The 22,129-nt window shown below is 33.8% G+C and overlaps 1 protein-coding gene across 1 annotated transcript in view; it reads left to right on the plus strand.

Annotated features, from left to right (window-relative positions):
- LOC107591490 (target of rapamycin complex 2 subunit MAPKAP1-like) overlaps nt 1-22,129 on the plus strand; it is a 30,381-nt gene that overhangs the window by 699 nt on the left and 7,553 nt on the right. Inside the window, exons 2-6 of the mRNA XM_016280647.1 lie at nt 2,250-2,339; nt 2,437-2,585; nt 5,046-5,218; nt 11,315-11,491; nt 15,053-15,162. Of these exons, the coding sequence (XP_016136133.1) occupies nt 2,250-2,339; nt 2,437-2,585; nt 5,046-5,218; nt 11,315-11,491; nt 15,053-15,162 (699 nt within the window). The remainder of the gene's footprint in view (nt 1-2,249; nt 2,340-2,436; nt 2,586-5,045; nt 5,219-11,314; nt 11,492-15,052; nt 15,163-22,129) is intronic.

Genomic DNA, 22,129 nt, shown 5'->3' on the forward strand with positions numbered 1-22,129 from the left:
ATACTATTATTTATTATATCATTAGATTATTATTCCTATAACGTTAATGCACATCAGCAACTCACCAGGAACACCAACAATCTCAGACACCTTGGTCCACGCATAATCTTTTTTTATTTATGTCCCTGTACGCAAACAGGGACACGTCGTAGATGATTGGGAAACCCGCCACAGCAATAATCAACCTCTCCTCCATTTTGCTTGGGGAACTAATGTGGTCGGAACGAAAGTTTACAGGACTGCATTCTCTGGAATCCTCTCAAGCGGTGGACTACTACGTTCCGACTGGTTGCTGCCAAACCGCGTCATAGCTCATTACCATAAAGTTGACCTGATTTCAACTCTCCTCAACGGCCTCAACGTCCAAGTCGTGCCGCACCGCACCGCTGCTCGACGCCGGCTCACATTGAAAATGAATGACTTCCGGCCACTTTGATGCTCTCGATGGTGGCGGTGTGAACGCACGGTTAGGAATACTGATTGAATCAAGAAAAAATATGGGCCGATATGTGGCTAATATGTACATTTTGGGTGTTAATAGGTATCTTTAAGGTACTAATATGCATAATTTAGGTGTAAAAAATATAATAAAATCTAGAAAATATAATTTAAAATATAAATTGAAATGATACATTTAGAACAATCACTTTTTGTCAGAATAAGTATGTTGTTTCATTTTACAGTAATATATATGTTACGCTGAATGACTATGGAACATTTCATCCACATTTTCACCTTTTATTTTCACAAAAGTGATTTGAAACAATAAAGTATACACTTTACTTTTATTTGATATTCACTTTTGATGCAGCCACCAAAATGGGATGTCTGGTAGCTATAATATAAAGTTAAACGCAAATAATATAATAAAAAAAAGTAAATAACAATTCTGTCTAATAACAGTGTTCAATATTGTAAAACTTCAAAACTCCTGTTAGGCAAGCAATAGTCTAACATATACATTGTGAAATAGAAAAGATCTATGTATGAGCTACTTCAGATGTCTAATGTTGCATTATGAATTGCAGTATGGCACATTTGAGAATGCATGGAGTGTTTACAAAATAGAGTACATTTTTTCATGCTTTGTGGTTACTATATCATATCATATATGCATGCATGCATGCATGCAAAAAAAAAAAACCTTCATGTGGAATGTCCCAGACCACTCAGGCTGAAGTTCCAGAATCAACAAAACACTTTTGACTTGAGTATAAGAGAAAAACCCTTTAAGAGAAACTTTTGCCCTGCAATTAAAGGGGATTACATTTGCATACACACTTCAAGTGCTGCATATTTGTACTCTCAAAATACCAGCCAAGTGCTCTCTGGCCGATTCTTTTAAGTGTTTTAAGTGTACAAATTGGACTAGTTTAAATATGTTCCAGACACAAAAAAATGCATAATGAGCAATATGCATTCTTTTATAGTCTACGAACTGCATTTAGGCTTATGCATATTGTTTAAAATGCATTTTTAAGTGTTTGGAAAATAAAATACTATGTAGATCAGCTGTAGACCTCATGAAGTAAATGGAAAATGTCTTGTACTTCTGTGTAGACATTCTGGAATATTCGTAATAGTCGCAATATAGAGTGTTTTAATTCCATTCATTTTCATTTTTTTTCTTTGTGACATTTTCATGACATTAAAAAATTCTCATTACTGTAATGGGGAAACATAGTGATATAATATTAAATTAGATTTGCTGACGTACATTGAATTCATGCTGATTTTAATTTAAAAAAACAATGATTGAGACAGGATTAGCAGCTTTTCTACGTTACAGTAATGAGAATGAGGTTTTTTGAGGGGGAAATGTGTTTAATTGTCTTAAATAATGTCACAATTTAAAAAAAAAAAATTTTTCATGAAAAATATCTACCTGATCACTTATTTGTGAGATCCATCCAAACACTTTTTTGGCTGATTATTGATGAAGAAAACCAAGATTAGTGTAATAGTGGATCAAGTTTGACATTGATTTGTTAGATGACAGGTGATTGAATATTTAAATAATCAATAATATTAATAATAATAATTTAAATAATCTAGCAATAACCTGCATTTTTAATCAAAAATGTATCATCACTTAAAATGTATCAAAACCCCTTGTATATTTTTTTCACCAGGTGAATTCAGCCCTTATATTTGTCATAATATGCATGAAATATTTTTCATTGCCCGCTTTGAAGTGTAATGGTCACACCACTGACAATGTTAACAGATGAAAGTCTTTTCATTTAAAGCTCAAAGATTGGAGCGACTGAGGAAAGAACGACAGAACCAGATCAAGTGCAAAAACATCCAGTGGAAAGAGAGAAGCTCGTCTCAATCAGGTACAGTAGCAGTGCTCAAAAGAGAAGTTTGCATTCATTTTCTGGTCTTTATTGCTTGTCCTCTGAATATGTTGTTCTTCTGTCTTGATTTTTGTAGCAGACGACTTGAGCTCACTTTTTGAAAAGAAGGACTTTAAGGACAGGCCCCGGAGCACAGGCAGTAAATCCACACTCTCGCTGCGGCTAGAACAGTGTCCTCAGCAGCTCAACAACCCCTTCAACGAGTACTCCAAATTTGATGGCAAGGTGAGCGCTTTTGTGTCCACACTAAGCACTTTTCATCTAAAATTACACGCTGGATTTCTTTAAATACTGAGGTTTTTCAAAGTCAACATGAGATCAAAATTGACTTTCTTAATAAGTGTCCCTGTCCCTTATTCTAAAGAAATAAAATACAAGCATCCATTTACCTCCATTTGTGCTATATAATAAGGCTAGTTAGCCAAAATAATCTTTTTTTATATATCAGGAGTTCATTTGCAAAAATCGATAACCAATAACCTTTTTTTTCTTCTTTAAATACTGAGGTTTTTCAAAGTCAACATGAGATCAAAATTGACTTTCTTAATAAGTGTCCCTGTCCCTTATTCTAAAGAAATAAAATACAAGCATCCATTTACCTCCATTTGTGCTATATAATTTGGCTAGTTAGCTAAAATAATCTTTTTTTTATATATCAGGAGTTCATTTTTCAAAAATCGATAACGATAACCTTTTTTTTTCTTTCAGAAATCACTTTTTTTTTATTGCGCATTCCAAGTAATATCAATCAAACTGCAGTTGGGTTGTTTTGATTAAGTAATAATAACTTAAACAAATACAGGTAATTTACAAAATTAAAATTCATTGAAAGTATGTATTTTTATTTTTTTTTAATGTTTTTTGGCAAAAGCAGGTAACTCCACATTTCATGTTTTAGAGTTTAAAGAAACACTGGTTTAATCTTTCTAATCTCCGCAGATGACAATGTAGATGCCTGACAAACGTTGTTGTTGTTGTGATCTGCAGTTGGGTTGTTTTGATTAAGTAATAATAACTTAAACAAATACAGGTAATTTACAAAATTAAAGTTCATTGAAAGTATGTATTTATTTATTTTTTTTAACGTTTTTTGACAAAAGCAGGTAACTCCACATTTCATGTTTTAGAGTTTAAAGAAACACTGGTTTAATCTTTCTAATCTCCTCAGATGACAATGTAGATGCCTGACAAACGTTGTTGTTGTTGTGATCATAAACTGTATGGATGTGATTACACGCAATACACAGAGCTTTTCCCTCTCCATTGTAACGCGCTGCTTTTGCAAGGTTCCGTGAAAACGTTTCAGATTTTATTTTCCTTTTTTGCCCTGAAGAAGATATCACAGCTTCATCAAGTTCGTCTCAATGATCCATCCTCGATCACTTTAAGTCAGCTTTGACGAAACTCCTCTCAGCTAGCACGTCTTTTCAAAGTGAAAGTAGCCTTGTCACCTGACTTGAATACAGCGCGCTGATTCGCTAAAATGGACTTATCGGCTTCTGTTCAAAAACAACAAGGGTGCTTGTCGGCTTCTGCAGTAAAACGTGAACTCGCGATGCCTTGAAAGTGGACAAAACCGGCTTTTTTGACAAAACGTGTTTAGGGTTCAGATCGCGCTCTATGTGGAGAATAATGCATTTTTTTTTTAAAGTGGCGTTTATCGGTCTTTGCAAATGAACTCTTCATATATTCCATTTTTAGCTATAGTAATTTTGTTGTGTGTTTTTGGCATTTTTAGTAGTTTAATCATTTTTATATATGTCTGTACAGTGTTTACTCATTTGTATGTTATTTTTTGTGCAAGTTAAATTATTTTTTAAATATATAAAATTTTATTTGTAATTTTATAATTTTTGTATTTGTACTTTTTTATATGGTTATTGTTTCCAGTTTAGTTAACTATAGTAATCCTGATCATTATTAGTTGGTCATCATGGAGCACTGAACCCTTCCTCTCTTGCATGATTAAAAAAATTAACATGGTTAAGAAATCACTTCCATACTCAATTTTCAGACCTCACCATTAACAGACAGAATTTAATTAAACATTTTTGGGATGGCTTACAGAGTTGAATACAGCGCGCTGATTCGCTAAAATGGACTTATCGGCTGCTGTTCAAAAACAACAAGGGCGCTTGTCGGCTTCTGCAGTAAAACGTGAACTCGCGATGCCTTGAAAGTGAATTCACCAAAGAATTCACCATTAACAGACAGAATTTAATTAAACATTTTTGGGATGGCTTACAGAGTGTTTTCATCACCCTTTAAGCAAGCTTTTTCTTAAACGCAGAACAGAAACGCCTGGTGTCATGCAGGTTTCTCTCCTTTCTCCTTGCATTAGGATCAGCTCCAGGCTATAACACCTTCGCAGAAAAGAGAAAGATTGCCATCTTCATTTTTTGACAATTTAGAGATTTTAGGTGTAGTTTGTCATTGTGCATCACTTACAGCTGTATACTTCCAATAAAATCTTAAATACATCCCAGTTATTTTAATGTTGTGATATTAGTGATATTAGCAATAGCCCTATTATTTATAATAAATATTTCAGATTCTGTTCATTTAAAAAAAAAAAAAAAAAAAAAAAAAAAAAAAAAAAAACGATTCAAACCCGTGTCTACTGCGTACGCAACAAGGCTCAATTTAATTGCTTATAGAAACGTTTCCTTAACTTTTCTGTTTCAGGGCCATGTTGGTACAACGGCAACCAAAAAAATTGACGTCTACCTCTCAATGCAGTCGACCCAAGAAAAGCTTCACCCCATGATGGTGGTCACGATGGCTAACGCTCGGGTCCACGATCTTATCGGGCTCATCTGCTGGCAGTACACCTGTGAGGGCCGCGAACCCAAGCTCACGTTAGTAGAAAAAAGTTTTTACACATGGATCCTATATAAGAATTTGATATCTCCACATGTTCTAGTGCATGAAGTGTTAAAGCTGCAGTCCGTATCTTTTTTTGGTTAAAAATTATCAATATTTGAACAAGTACATAACCAGCCAGTGTTCAAAACTATCATCTTACTTTAGCCCGATTCACAACGGTTATCTTATAATAATGTTTTCTAATTTGAGTGGTACGGGTAGGTTTTCGCAGGAAATTTGAGCATGGCACTGCGCCATTACGTTACGTCTGTAAACATAAAGAAGTTGTCCCGGCTACTAGGCTATCCATGTGAGGATCCTGCAGGTGGCTGATTGTTTATAGCCTTTTCTCACAGCAGCCAGAATAATTAAATGCATAAATTTGATGGCGGATTGTAATCCATAAAGGATTATGTGCTACTAGGCTATCGCATGTGAGGATCCTGCAGGTGGCCGATCGTTTATATCCTTTTCTCACAGCAGCCAGAATAATTAAATGGTTTGTAAATGGTTTTGGATTGTAATCTTTAAAGGATTATGTGTTTATGAAACACGTGAATGAAATTAAATTATATTCCAGTTATAAATGTGCTTCTGATTACAGATAGCCTGGGATTACAAAGATTTGTATTTTAAAGAAAACCAGTTCGAAGGGAGCATAATTTGCTTTTTGGGTTAAAAGAATTTCTTAATATCAAATTCGTGTATGACAATTAGATTAGACTGTGCAGAAATTGAAATCTACACGCTAATACACACTATACTCATAGTCACCAATGCTGATGCTGTTAACATTAATCATTTGAGAATAAAGTATAACAATAATAATAATTTGAACGGTTTGATGTGATATGAGCTAACCGATCTTTAGATTTAATCACCGTTGGTAGTGAGATTTATGGTAATGCTTTTTTCTTCAGTTGGTCAGAACAAACGTGGCAGACTTGTTACTTACTTGTTCAGATGGCAATATACGGTGAAAATAAAATTCTTATTTGGGTCATATATTCCAAGACGTAGGCTAGAATCTGTGATTGCGAAGTACAGTAAATATCCACACTGGTGCGGTGACTGACTGCCACACATACTCTTCAGAACATTAGATTCATCCGCGCTGGAGCTGTGCCGACTCAACCCACACAAGCTAGATAATTCCGCACACAGCTACAATTCCAGGTTTTCAAACAGAGATGGCAACAAAGAGGCAAAATTTACGGACTGCAGCTTTAAGCTCAGTGCATGGCTAGACACTTCTAATTTGAAAAATTTAGGAGCGCATAAAGAACTTTAGGGACATAGTGAAAATATATATATATTTTTTTAACAGTAATAAATGGAAACTAGAAGACATTTAAGTTTCTGGATATTTATATATCAAACTTTATTTATTTAATCATTATGGAACTATTTATATTTTAATTGTTGAATTAAGTGCCAGATGTGGTTTATTGTGTAAACAGAAAAATGTTTTATGCATAATGCAGGACTTTTAATTACAGAAAAGCCTGAAATACACAGACTCTTATTTTGAAATGTCTTTGCTACATTCAGCTGCTAGTTCCAACAGATGCGGGGGAAAAATATACATTCTTACAGCCATCTAAAACATATTTCAAAATAAACACCACAAAGTAAACAGATGTAATTCATTAACAGTAGAACATAAGCAGTCGCCTGGCATAAATGCACGTTATTCATTAATTGCCAACTGATGTGAATCTGCGACTATAACGTGCAACAGTGCTGCATTTTTACATTGAAATATACAGCGTTCACATTTATTTCATTAAATCATCGCCTTTTGAAGTTTAATTATCATACGGCTATTATGGTTAGCTAAAATTAATACAAATTAAAAAAATGTGCGTTACTTGAACTAAAATAAATGTTAACTAAAATATAAAAATGTAAACTTAATTTATTTCAGCTACTTGCAAAGGCAACAACTATACAGGCTCATTTTTAAAAAAATCACAAAAATGCACAATACTTTAAAATTAATGTTAAAACAAAAAATATGAAAATGAACGTAATTTAAAATATATTCTAAAAAAATTAAAAATAACACTGCATTATGCCATATCGCAATTCTAGATTTCCAGTTCCAAATTTAGGACTTCTTAAAATGATAAATAAGACTTCTGTTATGCCATTACCTTAAAAGTGGGAAAAAAAGACTTTAAGGACTCGTGGGAACCTACTTTTTATCCACACATGTATCCTAAATACATTTTACAGTTTGCATGCATCTATTTTTAGTTGCAAATGTGAGTGAAATGCTTGAACCGTTGGTCCCCGCTTAGTGGATATTTGTTTAGGGGTGCCATAAATAAAATATGTTTGTTATCAACCTGCTTGGAAAGTGCTACCCTCCAAGTAATGATCCTTCCCAGAGGCATTTATATTCCTTTCCCATCTACCTCTGCTGCTAATGCCAGTCTTGACCTTTCCCAGCGAAGGCAGGGATTCCCCTGGGTTTCTTTCTCATCTCCACATTCAGTACGTCTCCGAGGTTTGCTGACCGAATAGCGCAGGAATTTTCTCCCTGGTATGTGGTACAATATGAAGATTTATACTTCGGTCAGATTGAGGAGAGGGTGACCATTAAATTGGAGAGGAGACCAGAAAAAAAGCAAGATTTCCTCTTGGGCAGCGTGGTGCCTCACACAGACAGTCTTGGTGGTTGATGTGAGACCTGATTGGCATAGCAATGAGTCTTTTCCCCCTGGAGGAGGGTCAGGCTGTAGCAAGGAAGAGATACAGGAATTGCGTGGGGTTTAAATGATTCGGCTAACTCCGTACGGCTCTGGCCATTTCTGGAGGCCATCTGAAAGCTGCTTTTGAGTGAGGATCAAGGTAAAGGGGACGCCCCTCTTGAATTCAGAGACGATTCTTTCAGGACGTTTAGATCGCTGTCAGGGCAAGCCAACAATTTCCCATCTCCCTCTCTCCTACGGTTCTGCCGATCCAGGTTTTGAGTAGTTTGACATCTGAGTAGTCAGTGACATCTGGTATTATCATCCAGATGTACAGTCACAAGTGGACTGTGCTTAATATAGGTGTAAATTGGGTTGGAAAAACACATGGCTTGAATTCTCGTAAAAAATACACACTCAAAGGCTTGGTTTTATTTATAGAAATTATTATTATTGTATGCTAAAATGTACTTCCTAAAGTAGTAATATATATTATAATAATAATTTTAAGGAAGTTAATTTGTCCATCAGTGTTTTTATTTGTACACTATACTATAGTATACTGTATAATTTTGTTGTGAAGCACTACATTGTTTTCTTTTGATTACATTTAAAAATATTTATTAAGTTGTTAAAGTTTAAGAATTTATTTCATTAGAGACAATTTTGATGATAAATTTGTATTAAATCATAAAACACACAATCCAGAAAAAATTTGTTGGTCAGAAAACACGACTCAAACTTACTGCAAATCAAAGGATTTCATGACAAACTGCCAAAATAAAAGTTTGGGTTAACTTGAAGAAATTATGACAGTAATATATTATAGTTCTGTTGTGCAGCACCTTATTTGACAAAAATGCAGCTTTTATTTATTTATTTATTTGTAAATTGTTAAAAATGTTTTATGAATTAGTTTCATAAATACCACTTTTTTGGTGATACATTTGTGTTAAATCATAAAAACAACAGAATCCAGAAAAATAAGTTAGTCATAGTTAGTCAAAAAAACATGACTCAATTTGTCATCAAATACACTGCAACTCCAAAGTCTTCATGACAAACCGCCGAAATAAAAGTTTGGTTTAACTTGAAGAAATTATGACAGCAATATATTACTATTATAGTTCTGTTGTGCAGCACCTTATTTGACACAAAATGCAGTGTTTTGTTGTAAATTGTTAAAATTGTTTTATAAATTAACTTATTATTATTAATAAAAATGTGTAATGCATTCTCTATTAATTGTATGAAAAGAATATTGTAATGACTATTGAATTAGGTTTGTTTAGTTGTTTGGTTGCTTAAAGCACCATTAACCTAATATTTATATTTCCAAATAGTAAGTTGAAATTCGTATAGCTTGTAATGTAAATCAGTTAGATCTTTGTATCAGTATAGCGAACTACTTACATTAAATGCATATAAACATATTTTGATCATGTGGGTAATTAAGAGGCCTTAGAAATTTGCGCATCAAATAGGGTAGGCTTTAAGAACCAGACAGAAAGTCTTTTGAGACAAGATATACAAGGATCTTATATATTTAAGAGTCGTTTGTTGTCTTGGATGGCCCAGAATTTGAAGGTGATGTTGAAGGAGTGCGTGTTACTGAAGCTTTGTGGTACTTTAGGTCCAGGACTTTCTCTGAGTCTGCTGTTATCTCCTCAGGCTGCCCGAGCAGGATCATGGGTCTGATTAACACTATGACAGTTAGTCTTTACAGCTCAGGCCTGGATTTCGACAGAGTGTCAGAGCAAATTAAAACGCTATCGTCCCAGCACAAAAACACCAGAGCAGGCACTGCCCTCGAGGGATGAAAACTATATCATAAAGACAAAAGCTTACCATGTCTGCATTGAATGAATTGTGGAATAGGCTGCTGTTAGTTTTGTATTTCTGATGGATCAGTCTGGATCCATTATGATATAAAACAAAGCCCTGGGCAAAAGTGATCTGGAATACAGCCAGCTTACACTATATATAATCATACAACAAAAGGTTTTACCATGAAACCAATGAAGTTAACTCGTCCCAGTGCTTCTGTTTTGATGCATGCTCATTCTGTGCTAGGCTACATCCCAGCAAGCCCTCAATGTTTTTGCCCCTCAATGAATAGCCCCCATTTAAATGCCCTGACTCATAAATTGTGTCTGGGTGCTTTTGTTTGATGTTTCTGTTGTTCTTGTCTAGGGTCGGGAGAGCGATGTTGGCCTTTATCACCAAAAAGAGTTCTTCAGAACCACTTCTGCACAGACACAAACGAAAGATGTTTCTTCTTAACTTAATAACGACATACTACATAAACATAGCACATCACAGTCTTGGCTTACAAAACTTAAGTTTAAATCAAATAGTTTTGATTTAATGGTCAGAAGTTATTTTAGAAAGAATGAAATTAATTACAATGAAATGTAAGACATTATAGTTGTTACTTAAATAATCGGAAAAAAAATGCAATGCAACAGGCGCAATGCAAGTTAAAATTTTAATTTTTTTTCTTAAAGGTATACAAGAAGACATTTACAAGAAAAATTATTAAATTTATTACAATACAAAATAAGTACAACGTTATAAAATATTTCTGGTTTCAAATTTTTTTTATAATTATGTAATTATTTATATGCCTATGCACTGTATATTATACACTTTTAATTTAATATATTATAGACTTTTAATTATAAACAAGCCTGAGGTACACATGGACTCTTATTTTGTAATGTCTGTGCTTTACTATTGCCAGCTGCTCATTCAAAAGGTGAGGGAGAAATAATATGCACTCTTAAACCATCTACAACATATTATAATATAAACGCCATAAAGAAAACACTGTCATAATTCTTCAGCAGTAGTTGTTGCAAGCAATCATTTGCATAAATGCTTGGTATTCATTGATTGCGAAAATTCTCTGAAAGTCTGAGCCTGAACAGCAAGTAAGAACACGTGCTCTATTTGCAGCTCTATTTTATTTTATGAAATTATAGCCTTTTGAAGTTTAATAATCACATAGTAATTAAGCTGTAATGCGATTCCTGTTTTTTCATACACAAATATAAAACTTCTTAAAATGATAATTAAGATGTTTGTTATATCAAGATATTTAAGAAATTTTATGACCTTGAATTTCATAACTGAATTTTCTAAGGACTATCAGGACTTTTTTTATTCGCACGTGCTCATAAATATGTTTACAGTTTGTGCACATCTGTTTTTGTCGTGAATGCAAGTGAAGCGCTTGCACTGTCAAGCCTTTAAAATGCTTAGTTGCTTAAAAATAGAACAAACTAATAGGAAAACAGGATTTTGCCTTATTGAAATACCAAACATGCTTTCATTGACAGCAGCACTCTTTGAGTTTGATCTCTCTCGTTTTTCTACTTTCTTACTCCACAGTGAAAACGTCAACACTTACTTCCTCCACATCGCTGAAGATGACGGGGAGGTGGACACAGATTTCCCTCCGCTGGACTCCAACGAGCCCATACACAAGTTTGGCTTCAGCACGCTGGCTCTGGTCGAGAAGTATTCATCTCCTGGACTGGGGCCCAAACAGTCACTCTTTGTTCGAATGTAAGAATGCCTCTTAACTCAGATTTTATCACTACTAATTACTACTACTGTCTCACTAGGTGTGTTTCCACTACCCTTCAAATTGCGCAAATTGAAATTGCGAATTGAAAATACGCCTAATGGAAACGCGTCAATTTCGCAAAAACTCCCATATATCGCAAAAAAGTTTTTACGCTTGCATGAGGTGGTTTTTCAGGCAATGCGAAAAAGGATTAATTCGCAAATCTGCAATGGAAACGGCTTTTTCGCATTTACAGGTCACATGGCGTATGTAAAAAGTCATATGATCATTCTTCAACGTACTATAACCTCCAAGAAACACTTCATAAGTGGCCGCGCTCCAGTATAAGGGGCTTTCCCTACTATTAATACTTAGACAATTTACATCTGCGGTGCAGTGTGGCTCTGATACGGTCACTGAAGCTGATTACGGCCACTCAATGCTTGTGTTTATGTTTTTATACAGTCTATGGTTTATTCCAGCCGAGCCACGCACGTTTCTGAAGCGGCTCTCTTTGCTGCTTCTGTAAAGATACACGCATAAGCCTCCTTTGAATAAATATAGCCAAAATCCCTCCAAAATCCATTGCCATGACTTATCGCGAGAGGCAAAAGGTTACGTTTTAGTTGCATAACATTGGTTAATGGAAACGCCGTCATTTCGCAATACTTTTTTTATCGACATTCAGAAAATATCGCCAAAGTTTTGCGCAAATCTGTAATGGAAACGCGCCTAGTGTGAAGAATGAATACATTTAGGGTCAAAATCAAAAGGAAATCGAAATTTCCAAGACTTACTGTCATAATACGCTTTATACATAATTCAAGTAAAATGGGTTGGTAACACTTTTTTTTTTCTGTTGTTGACAAACAATACATATATGCCATGTTCCAAAGTTTGGGGTCAGTAATTATTCTTTTTTTAATTAAACAGTATAGACATTTGTGTTTTTTTACAAGATTTCAATTTCAAAATAAATGCTTTTTTTTTTCTTCTTTTCATCAAATGTTACTATATTTTGCAGCCTTGGTTAGCAGAAGACACTTCTTTCAGAAACATTAAAAATCTTACTGACCCCTAACATTTGAATGGTTGTGTATATAGTTGCATTAATACACAATTCCAAAGAGTAAAACAACTTATTTTATTCTTCAGCTGTATCTAGAAGTTTGCCTAGTTAGTGCACAGCCTCTGATAAGGTTCTTAGCCCTTAAACTAATGAGGTTTAAATGTCTGGCCATTCACATAAGTCTTAAGCACTCAGTCCTTAAGTTTGTTGGAGTTTTTCCCCACAGGCCTCTCCATGAATCTCTTATCTTTGTTTTGTGAGCTCTCAATTCGATTGTTGGTCTTCTGTGCATTTGGGCCGATGTATAATCAGCTGTTTGGTTAATGTGGCTGACAAAGCATTAGGAGGCCTCTATTAATTGGAAGTTGCTAATTGGATTTGAGTGGCATCCTGCCAGATTGTTCTGCCTTTAATAGGCAACCTTAGTTTGGGCTGTAATACTGAATTTAACATTGTGCAATGAAGTTCAGTTTGTTAGTGTACGTCACAGATGTTTTTATGTGATGTTTTCTTGTACTCGCTCAGGTCGTGTGACATTTGCACCGATTAACAAATAATCATGGACGTTTTTATTAGGAAATAAAGAGATGTTTTGCAGATTGGAGAAAAAATCTTTTTTTCACAGTTGGGTGAACTATTCCTTTATCATTTTGTCAACTGTGAAAGCAACACATTACAGTATCGTATTTTACTGATAAAAATTAAGACTTGCATTCAGCAAGGATGCATTAATTTGATCAAAATTATAACACAAAAGATTTCTATTTAAAATAAATGTTGTTCTTTTGAAGTTTCTATTCTGAAAACATATATTATGGTTTCCAAAAGGAACAAAAAAACTATTTTTAACAGTAATTTTAATAATGTTTCCTAGCAATGCATCACATTAGCATATTAGAATGATTTCTGAAGAATCATGTGACACTGAAGACTGGAGTAATGATGCTGAAAATCCAGCTGCGCATCACAGAAATAAATTACATTTGTATACATTTTCAAATAGAAAACAGTTATTTTGAATTGTAATAATATTTTACAATTTTACTGTATTTTAATCTGTATCTTAATGAAACAAGTCGTAGAAGCAGTTTTATTTTTTCAATTTTGTATTTTTATTTTTTTTTTAATTTTAGAATTTTATTTTTAAATTTCAGTTTTAGTATTAGTAATTTTAGTACTTCAGCTTTAACTTAACCATTTTGTTTAATTTGAGCAATCATTTATTTTGTGTTAATTAACGTAAATGTTTCTATATAAATATATATTTATGGCATTAAATAATATTTGGTAATTTGATCATATAATTGCAGCCTTGATGAGCTGAAAAGACTTCTTTCAGAAACAAAAAAATCTTACTGACCCCAAGTATAACTTCATTATAAGTAAATGGCATAAACCAATTGAGTTTTTTTGAAAAGTTGTATTTGTGGCCCAGCTGCTTTGCACTTTTCATTGCTTTTCACATGTCTTTGTCTGTAGTTATTTGTTCTTTATTCATCAGCTTTCAGCTGTGGGCTGGTGTTCAGAGCTCTCTGGGTCAGCTGCATGCTCCCTTCATGATGTGGCACTGCAGGACCCTGGGCGAGAACTGAGCCAGCGCTCGGCCCTCAGTGGGCCATTGGGGCCGGCGACCTCTTCTGCCGGATCCCCGGCCTGACGTGAAGCCTGTCAGAAGCCCTGGCCCGAGGCAGATGGGTCAGGACTGCTAAATGGAAGTGGACAAGCGAGTCCTCTGTCCAGAAAGTGTGTGCTCTCCGGTCTCTGGCCTCGGGTTGTTGTTCTGTTGATAAAGTCTATCGCAGTGATGCGTCCATGTGCTCAAAGTTTGACTCGTGGACTGGCCCTCGGCCTTGTTGTGTTTAGGATGTGCTCTGTTAAAGCAAGCCACCAACTTCTGAGTGCTATACAGTCTATCTGTATGCAAGCTTTTCTTTGGACACAGTTGTATCCACTTACTGCTTGCGCTGGTACTGTTCTGCAAGAGTCATTCAACTACATTTGCAAAAAAATAAATATATTGGTTTCATTTGTATACTTTAGTGGTGCAAATCTGTTTTGAATCAACTGAATCAGTCTGAAGCAATCACAAGAGTCATGAATCTGTCATTGGTGTGGATCAGATTACTAATTTCCTCGCTTACTGGACCACAAGTTATGTCTCTTAAAGAGTCGAGAACAGTAGATCTTAGAATGATTTCTGAAGGATCATATGTCTGGAGTTGTAGCTGCTGAAAATTCAACTTTGCGTCACAGGAACAAATTAGACTTTAAAATATATTCAAATAGAAAACAGTTATTTTAAATTGTAATGATATTTCACAATTTTACTGTTTCAGTTTCCTCAGGTTTGTCTGTGAAAAACATTCATGAATGCTGAGAGTCTGAAGACGTGATTTCAGTGTTGATACTCTGTTAGACGGGAAGTTTGATTCTAATGCAAACGTTAAAGATGTGTTCAATATGACTGATGATTTGCCTTCCTCACCCACAGAAATGCCGCTCATGGTTTCTCCCTGATCCCAGTGGACAGCCAGAAAGTCACCATGAAGGATATTCTGCAGAAGGCCCTCAAAAAGCGGAAGGGCTCCCAGAAAGGATCAGGTGAGACATCTCAACGATTCATGTCTCACTTAATGTGAAAAAGAGGATGTTTTTTATATTCAAGCTTATATTCTTAAAGGGTTAGTTCACCCAAAAATGAAAATTAGCCTGTGTTTTACTCACCCTCAAAGCATCCTAGGTGTATATGACTTTCTTCTTTCAGACGAATCCAATCGGAGTTATATTAAAAATACTCCTGGCCCCTCCAATCCTTACAATGGGGTAAGCGGGTGCTTTTTGTCAACAGTCCAGAAGACTTGAAATAAAGTGCATGCATCCGTAATAAAATGTGCCTCACTCGGCTCCGGGGGGTGAATAAAGGCCTCCTGTAGCAAATCCATGCGTTTTTGTAAGAATAATTTCCATATTTCAAACGTAATAAACACTTTATTCTCACTTCCGCTGACTGTGGGGACTGTTACCCCATTGTAAGGCTTGGCGGGGTCAGGACAATTTTTAATATAACTCCGATTGGATTCGTCTGAAAGAAGAAAGTCATATACACCTAATATGCTTTGAGGGGGAGTAAAACACAGGCTAATTTTCATTTTTTTATTTTTATTTCAGTTTGTCATTTTAATACTTCAGCTTTTTTCAGTTAGTAAGCAACATTAAAGTGCTCCCCCCGGAGCCGTGTGAGGCACATTTTATTACGGATGCATGCACTTTATTTCAAGTCTTCTCACTTCCGCTGACTGTGGGGACTGTTACCCCATTGTAAGGCTTGGAGGGGTCAGGACAATTTTTAATATAACTCCGATTGGATTCGTCTGAAAGAAGAAAGTCATATACACCTAATATGCTTTGAGGGTGAGTAAAACACAGGCTAATTTTCATTTTTTTATTTTTATTTCAGTTTGTCATTTTAATACTTCAGCTTTTTTCAGTTAGTAAGCAACATTAAAGTGCTATTTAAATTTCATTTGATTTTATATTTTTATACTTTTTAGTAGTTATATTTTTATATTTATTATATAAAAATATACTTATTTTTTATATAATTTATATAATATATATTTTATTAAATCATATTTTTAATAGCTATATCTAATAGCTATATGGACCACAAAATCAGTCATAAGGGTTAGTTTTTTTTAAATTTAGATTTATACATCATCTGAAAGCTGAATAAATACGCTTTGTGTGTACTGTGTATATTTATTATGTATATATAAATACACACACAGTATATATTTTGAAAATATTTACATGTATTTACATGTATATAATTATATTAATATAATTTACAGTGGGTACGGAAAGTATTCAGACCCCCTTAAATTTTTCACTCTTTGTTATATTGCAGCCATTTGCTAAAATCATTTAAGTTAATTTTTTTCCTCATTAATGTACACACAGCACCCCATATTGACAGAAAAACACAGAATTGTTGACATTTTTGCAGATTTATTAAAAAAGAAAAACTGAAATATCACATGGTCCTAAGTATTCAGACCCTTCATACCCACTGTATATTATATATAAATCTATTTAATATGTAAACAACATATTTTTCTTAAATATATGCATGCGTGTGTTCGTATTTATATATACATAATAAATATACACGGCACACATGCATATATTATGTAAACAAAAACGTTTATTTTGGATGCGATTAATCACGATTAATCGTTTGACAGCACTATTATTTAAATTAGTTATAGTTGAAATAATAGTAAATATTTTTAATGTTTAATCATTTTGTTATACTGTATATTACTTGTTCAAATGATTATAATTTTTAATGTTTAATTGTTTTATTATATTGTATAAATTACATTCAGATTATTTATTTAATAATTTCTTTTTACAGAATGTTTTTTCTACATTTTTTCTACATCATTAAAATTTGTAGTAAATAAAATGTGTATTTTTTAATTGATTTAACTTATTATATTATTTATTAAATTATATCATGTTAATTATTAAAATATTTGAATTATTATAAATATTTTAATATCAAATTAATTGATTATTTTATTTTATTATTTTATTATTTTCCATGACTTTTCCAAGTCTAGAAATCATACTTTTAAAATTCCCTCATTTATGCAGGTTTTGTCATATTTTGTCATATTTTGAACTATTTTAACATATTTAAAAATGATATATTAAGCCGTCTTGTAAAGTTCTTATGTTCGATTTGTAGATGTTATTTTAAACATGCTTTTTTTTATCGTCAAGTCTCAATATTTCTGTTACTTTCCTCACACATGACAACAATATGTGCTATTTTAGTACAACTGAACTGTCTGTAGTAATTTTAAAGATAATCCATCACAGTGGCTTTTGCTTTCACTTCAAACCATTTAGCACGTTGAAATTCACAAATAGTCTAACGTGAGCTTGTTTCGGAAGCTATTTTGGGTTTTAAAACGCAATCTATTGGCATCTCTTTCTGCAAAAACCATGCAAGTATTTTGACAGCTTTTCCAGAAACAACAAAGATGGGGAGTATAAGAGAAAAAGAAATGCTCCGACTCTGTGAGATCCGTGTTTCTTTGTCTATTTAAAGGTATCAGAGGAATAGCCAGCTCAGTCCTCTCATGCGGCTCAGTCTCTGGGGCAAACAAACAAACCCAGTGTTTCTCTTTTCGGATTTGTGACATCTTAGACATGCCTCAAAAAGAGAAGGAGAAATATCTGCTTGCTCTTAAAAGTACGAGCAGTTATAATAGCATCTTTAGTTCCAGTGGTTTGAGAGTACTTGTGTTTGATGCACAGCCTCATCAGAGACGGATTGATTTGACAGCAGCCCAAGAGAGCCCTCAGAGGGAATTTAATGGGAAATAAACCTACAGAATTGCCCCGCGGGCAGTGAGCCATTGCCCCGTCCCGGTCCAGCATCCCATGTTGCAGGTGATTGTTTCTCTTTTAGTCTGAGATGGTGTCTCAGAAGACATCTTGAGTGGATGTGATGGGGTAGGTGGTCCAGTCAGGCCGTGCTCTCATCTGCATTTAGATGAGTATTGATTGTTTATTTACCCGCTGGAGACAAGAGACCAATCCAATCTTCTGTCCACTCTCTTCTGCACCAGCCGTTCACTCTTTGGCCATTTTCTTTTTCTTTTTTGAGCAATTGTTTTTCCTTTGTGTATTAGTTTAGTCCTTTCTAGTCTGAACAAGAAACTAATGTAAACCATTTTTCTTTTAAATGCTGTGTTAAATTAAATATTTGATGTATATATTTCATATGTGTGTGCAATATTACATTATAAATTACATGTTTATTTATTGTATTAGTTTTAGACAGTTTTTAATTACAATACTAATAGTTGGAAAAAAAGTAAATAAAATAAATTATAATATATGAAGTATGATTAAAATAAAAAAGTAAATATATTATATATAATTAGAGCCCGACCGATATATCGTTTTGCCGATATTATCGGCCGATATGAGCCTGTCGCCGCGGATTGTAGACTCAGAAGTAAACACCCACTTATAAACACCCATTATAAGTGTTTGATCACCACATTTGAGTGATCATTGCAAAGAATGTGTTTATGTATATATATTCTGTTTATGTATATACTGGATTCTATATATAGTACCAGTCAAATGTTTGGACCCTCGAATGGGGAAAGCGTCCAAACTTTTGACTGGTACTGTACATAATATACAAAAAGAATATCGGACGATATTTTTACTCACTAATATCAGTATCGGTATCGGCCCTGATAAAACCCATATCGGTCGGCCTCTATATATTATATAATATAAATTGAAATCAAATTAACCCTTATAAACATTGATTAAACACATACATATACACATATATAAATCTAAATATATTAGTCATATATATATATTTATATATATATATATATATACATATATATATATATATATATATATATATATATTAATTCAGAATATAAAGTATAATTAATATTAAAATATAATTAAAGCATATTAACAGAGATTAAATGTTAAATTAAAAAAATGCCTATTTATTTATTTACTTATTGTTATTAAGTTAATAATGCTCTTTGAAGTTTTGTTTATTTAATGCTTATTCATTTAGATTTTTTTTAAATAGCATTTAAATGCATGTACTGATATTTAAAAATTAGTCGAATAATTGAAAAAAATGGTATTGCTTTGATTTTCAGTTTAATTGAGCGAATATATAACGGTAGGACGTGTGGACACTAGAAAGCGTGCGCACTGTAAAATATGACTAGTTTTATGAGCGGATCAGGGTTTGTGAAGCTCGGTGGCTCTGTTGGGGGAGATAAGCGCGATTGAATGCATCCTGTGGGTCTTATCAGGGTAAATGTTGGTGACATTTGGGAGGCGGCGATGGCTGCGGTTTGGGGTCGGTGTGCCTGTGTGTGAACTACAGATGAGCTCAGACCGTGACTGTTATGCTTTATGTGCTTAGGGCGAATGCATTGAGACATTATACAAAGATGAACATTTTCAACAGTTGCTGTATTTGTGTGGATTTAGTATGAGCCGTTTTATTTAGTACTTGGCTCGATATTTTAATGACACACATGCACAGAATATGATTGGATTTGTAGCTCCACACGGTACGTCTGGATCTCCAGTTATTAAAGATTCATCATAAAACGGCTCTGCGATCTGATCGCTGAAGTCTTTCATATACACACACACCTGTGACCGCACATCAGTTTAGTTCTATAAAATGCATTTATTATATATGATTATTGCTATATGCACTACCATTCAAAATTTTGGATCAGTAAGATTTTTTTTGTTTTGAAGAAATTAATACTTTAGTTCTGCAAAGATGCATTAAATTGATCAAAAGTGGCAGTAAATACATTTATAATGTTACAAAATATGTCAAATAAATGCAGTAGTCTTCATTAAAGAATTCTAAAAAATGTATCATTACGTCCTTAATCATTTGTTTTTTCACTATGAAATATTGTTTGAAAAATCTACAAAGAAGTCTGGAAATTTGAACCTGGAAAACATTTTAAAATGGAAAATGTGTAGAACCCCTGATTATGTATTGTAAATAAATAAATGCAGCAATATACACACCCTATTGTCTAAATTAGAAATAAAAAGATATTTTGAATTAAAAATAAATTAATAATACAAATGTAAATAATTTATAAATATATTTTTAGGGATGTTTGCTAAATCATGCTTCATTATTAATATTGTTCATACTTGTGACAAGGGACTCGTAAACTTAAATATTAAATATGATTTGATATCATGTGTCTTGTCGGTGAGAGGTGTGCTGTTACTTTACTAAGTGATCAGACGGATGATGAAATGGATGAAGAATAACCTCTCAGCTCATTGAGATCAGCGCAGGGTCGCAGGAAAGCTTGTAAAAGGTCAGATGGTGTGTTTCTGAATTAGTCACAGTCTCCTGCTCTTCAGTGTTCAAATTTTCTCCTGTAGATTCAGAGTGGGGCTCTCTCCTTCCATACACTTGACTAGTTGATTCCTACACGGCAGGCTCAGAACTGTTGTATAGAATTGATTCACTCGCTGGCTTCATTTGTGTTCTGATGCATCTCGCATTGTGCTGCTGGAGGCTGTCATGAACATATTTCTTTCTCCATAGAGGTCGTAAGCTTTCCGAGGCTCTGGTGACATTTTGGAAAACCGCGGTATTTGCAAAAGGGTAAATATTGCCCTTAGTGTTTGCCCCATTTAGATTGGCATCTTCTCTCTATTGTTTTTTCCCCTTCTTTTCTGGAGAAAAAACAAGGGAAGACTTGATCCTGCCTCTGGTCATTTTCCCTGCTTCTGACATTCTTTTGGTTTTATAGCCATCAATTGTTCCTGCAAGGCAGTAGTTATTGAATTATCTTTACAAACCTCTCCAAATGAGAGAGAAAGGTCTGTGAAGACCAGTCTTTAGGTCTTAGATGGGTAGATATCATCTGATTGTACAATAAAAAGTCAAATTAGATTGTTTGAACTGAGCAATATTAATCAAGCGACGTTATAAAGAGAAGCCTAAAGCTGTAAATCTAAGCACATTATCTCTAACAGATTGTTTTTGAACGGCTCTGGTCATCCTGAAGTCATTTATGATGGCTGCCTTCTCTCAATATGAGAGTATTAAACTGTTCAGAGGTTCAAAGTACATATGAGGTCAGTATAGTAGAGATGGTTCATGTTATGAGAAAGAAAGAAAAAATAATACTGCTGTTGAAAAATCACCAAGGCTGCATTTATTTGATCAAAAATATAGTAAAAACTGTAATATTGTGAAATGAAGTGCTGTTTGAAATTTTCTTCTAAAATTAGCATTTTTATTTTTTTATCAGGCTCCTATGTGTAGGTTCAGTAATTTCACTTTAATGGCAATGAATAGGTTGTTTTCATTGATATTGAAGTAAAATAACTGAACATAAAAATGCTAATTTTAGATGAAAATTTCAGATGGCACTTAAAGGCTTTTGCATCTGAACTCTTCAAATATTGTTGCAATTTAAAATAATTATCTATTTGAACATATGTTCAAATGTAATTTATTCCTGTGATGCAAAACGGAATTTTCAACATCATTGTTCCAGTCTTCAGTGTCACGTGATCCTTCAGAAATCATTCTAATATGCTGATTTGATAAATAAATGCAAATAATTTTAATTCAGGCAGATAGCTGTGAGTTTATTTGATTCAAAAAACTCAATAAAAGATTGAAAATGAGTCAATAAAAGAACTGGTTCAAAAGATTCATTTGTATTCAGTCTAGATCGATTGCAGCAAGTACAGTGCAATAGAAAGATATGTTATCTGTTTATTGTTATTAATTTTTGTATGTAACATTAAGATTGTTTTTAGAATAATTTCTCATTAGAATGTCAAAATCTTAAGGGTCATATAGGCATGATTTGTTTAGAGAGTTTGCATAGTTTGATGCTTGATAAAATGCATAACAATGAAGTTGTATGTGTGGTTTACTCATGTATCTGCAACAAGTAAATGCTAAGGCTTAATGGCATGAACACATGCTCTTTGA

Source organism: Sinocyclocheilus grahami, unplaced genomic scaffold (genome assembly GCF_001515645.1).
Source record: "Sinocyclocheilus grahami isolate Dianchi unplaced genomic scaffold, SAMN03320097.WGS_v1.1 scaffold142.1, whole genome shotgun sequence".
Taxonomy (NCBI): Eukaryota; Metazoa; Chordata; class Actinopteri; order Cypriniformes; family Cyprinidae; genus Sinocyclocheilus; species Sinocyclocheilus grahami.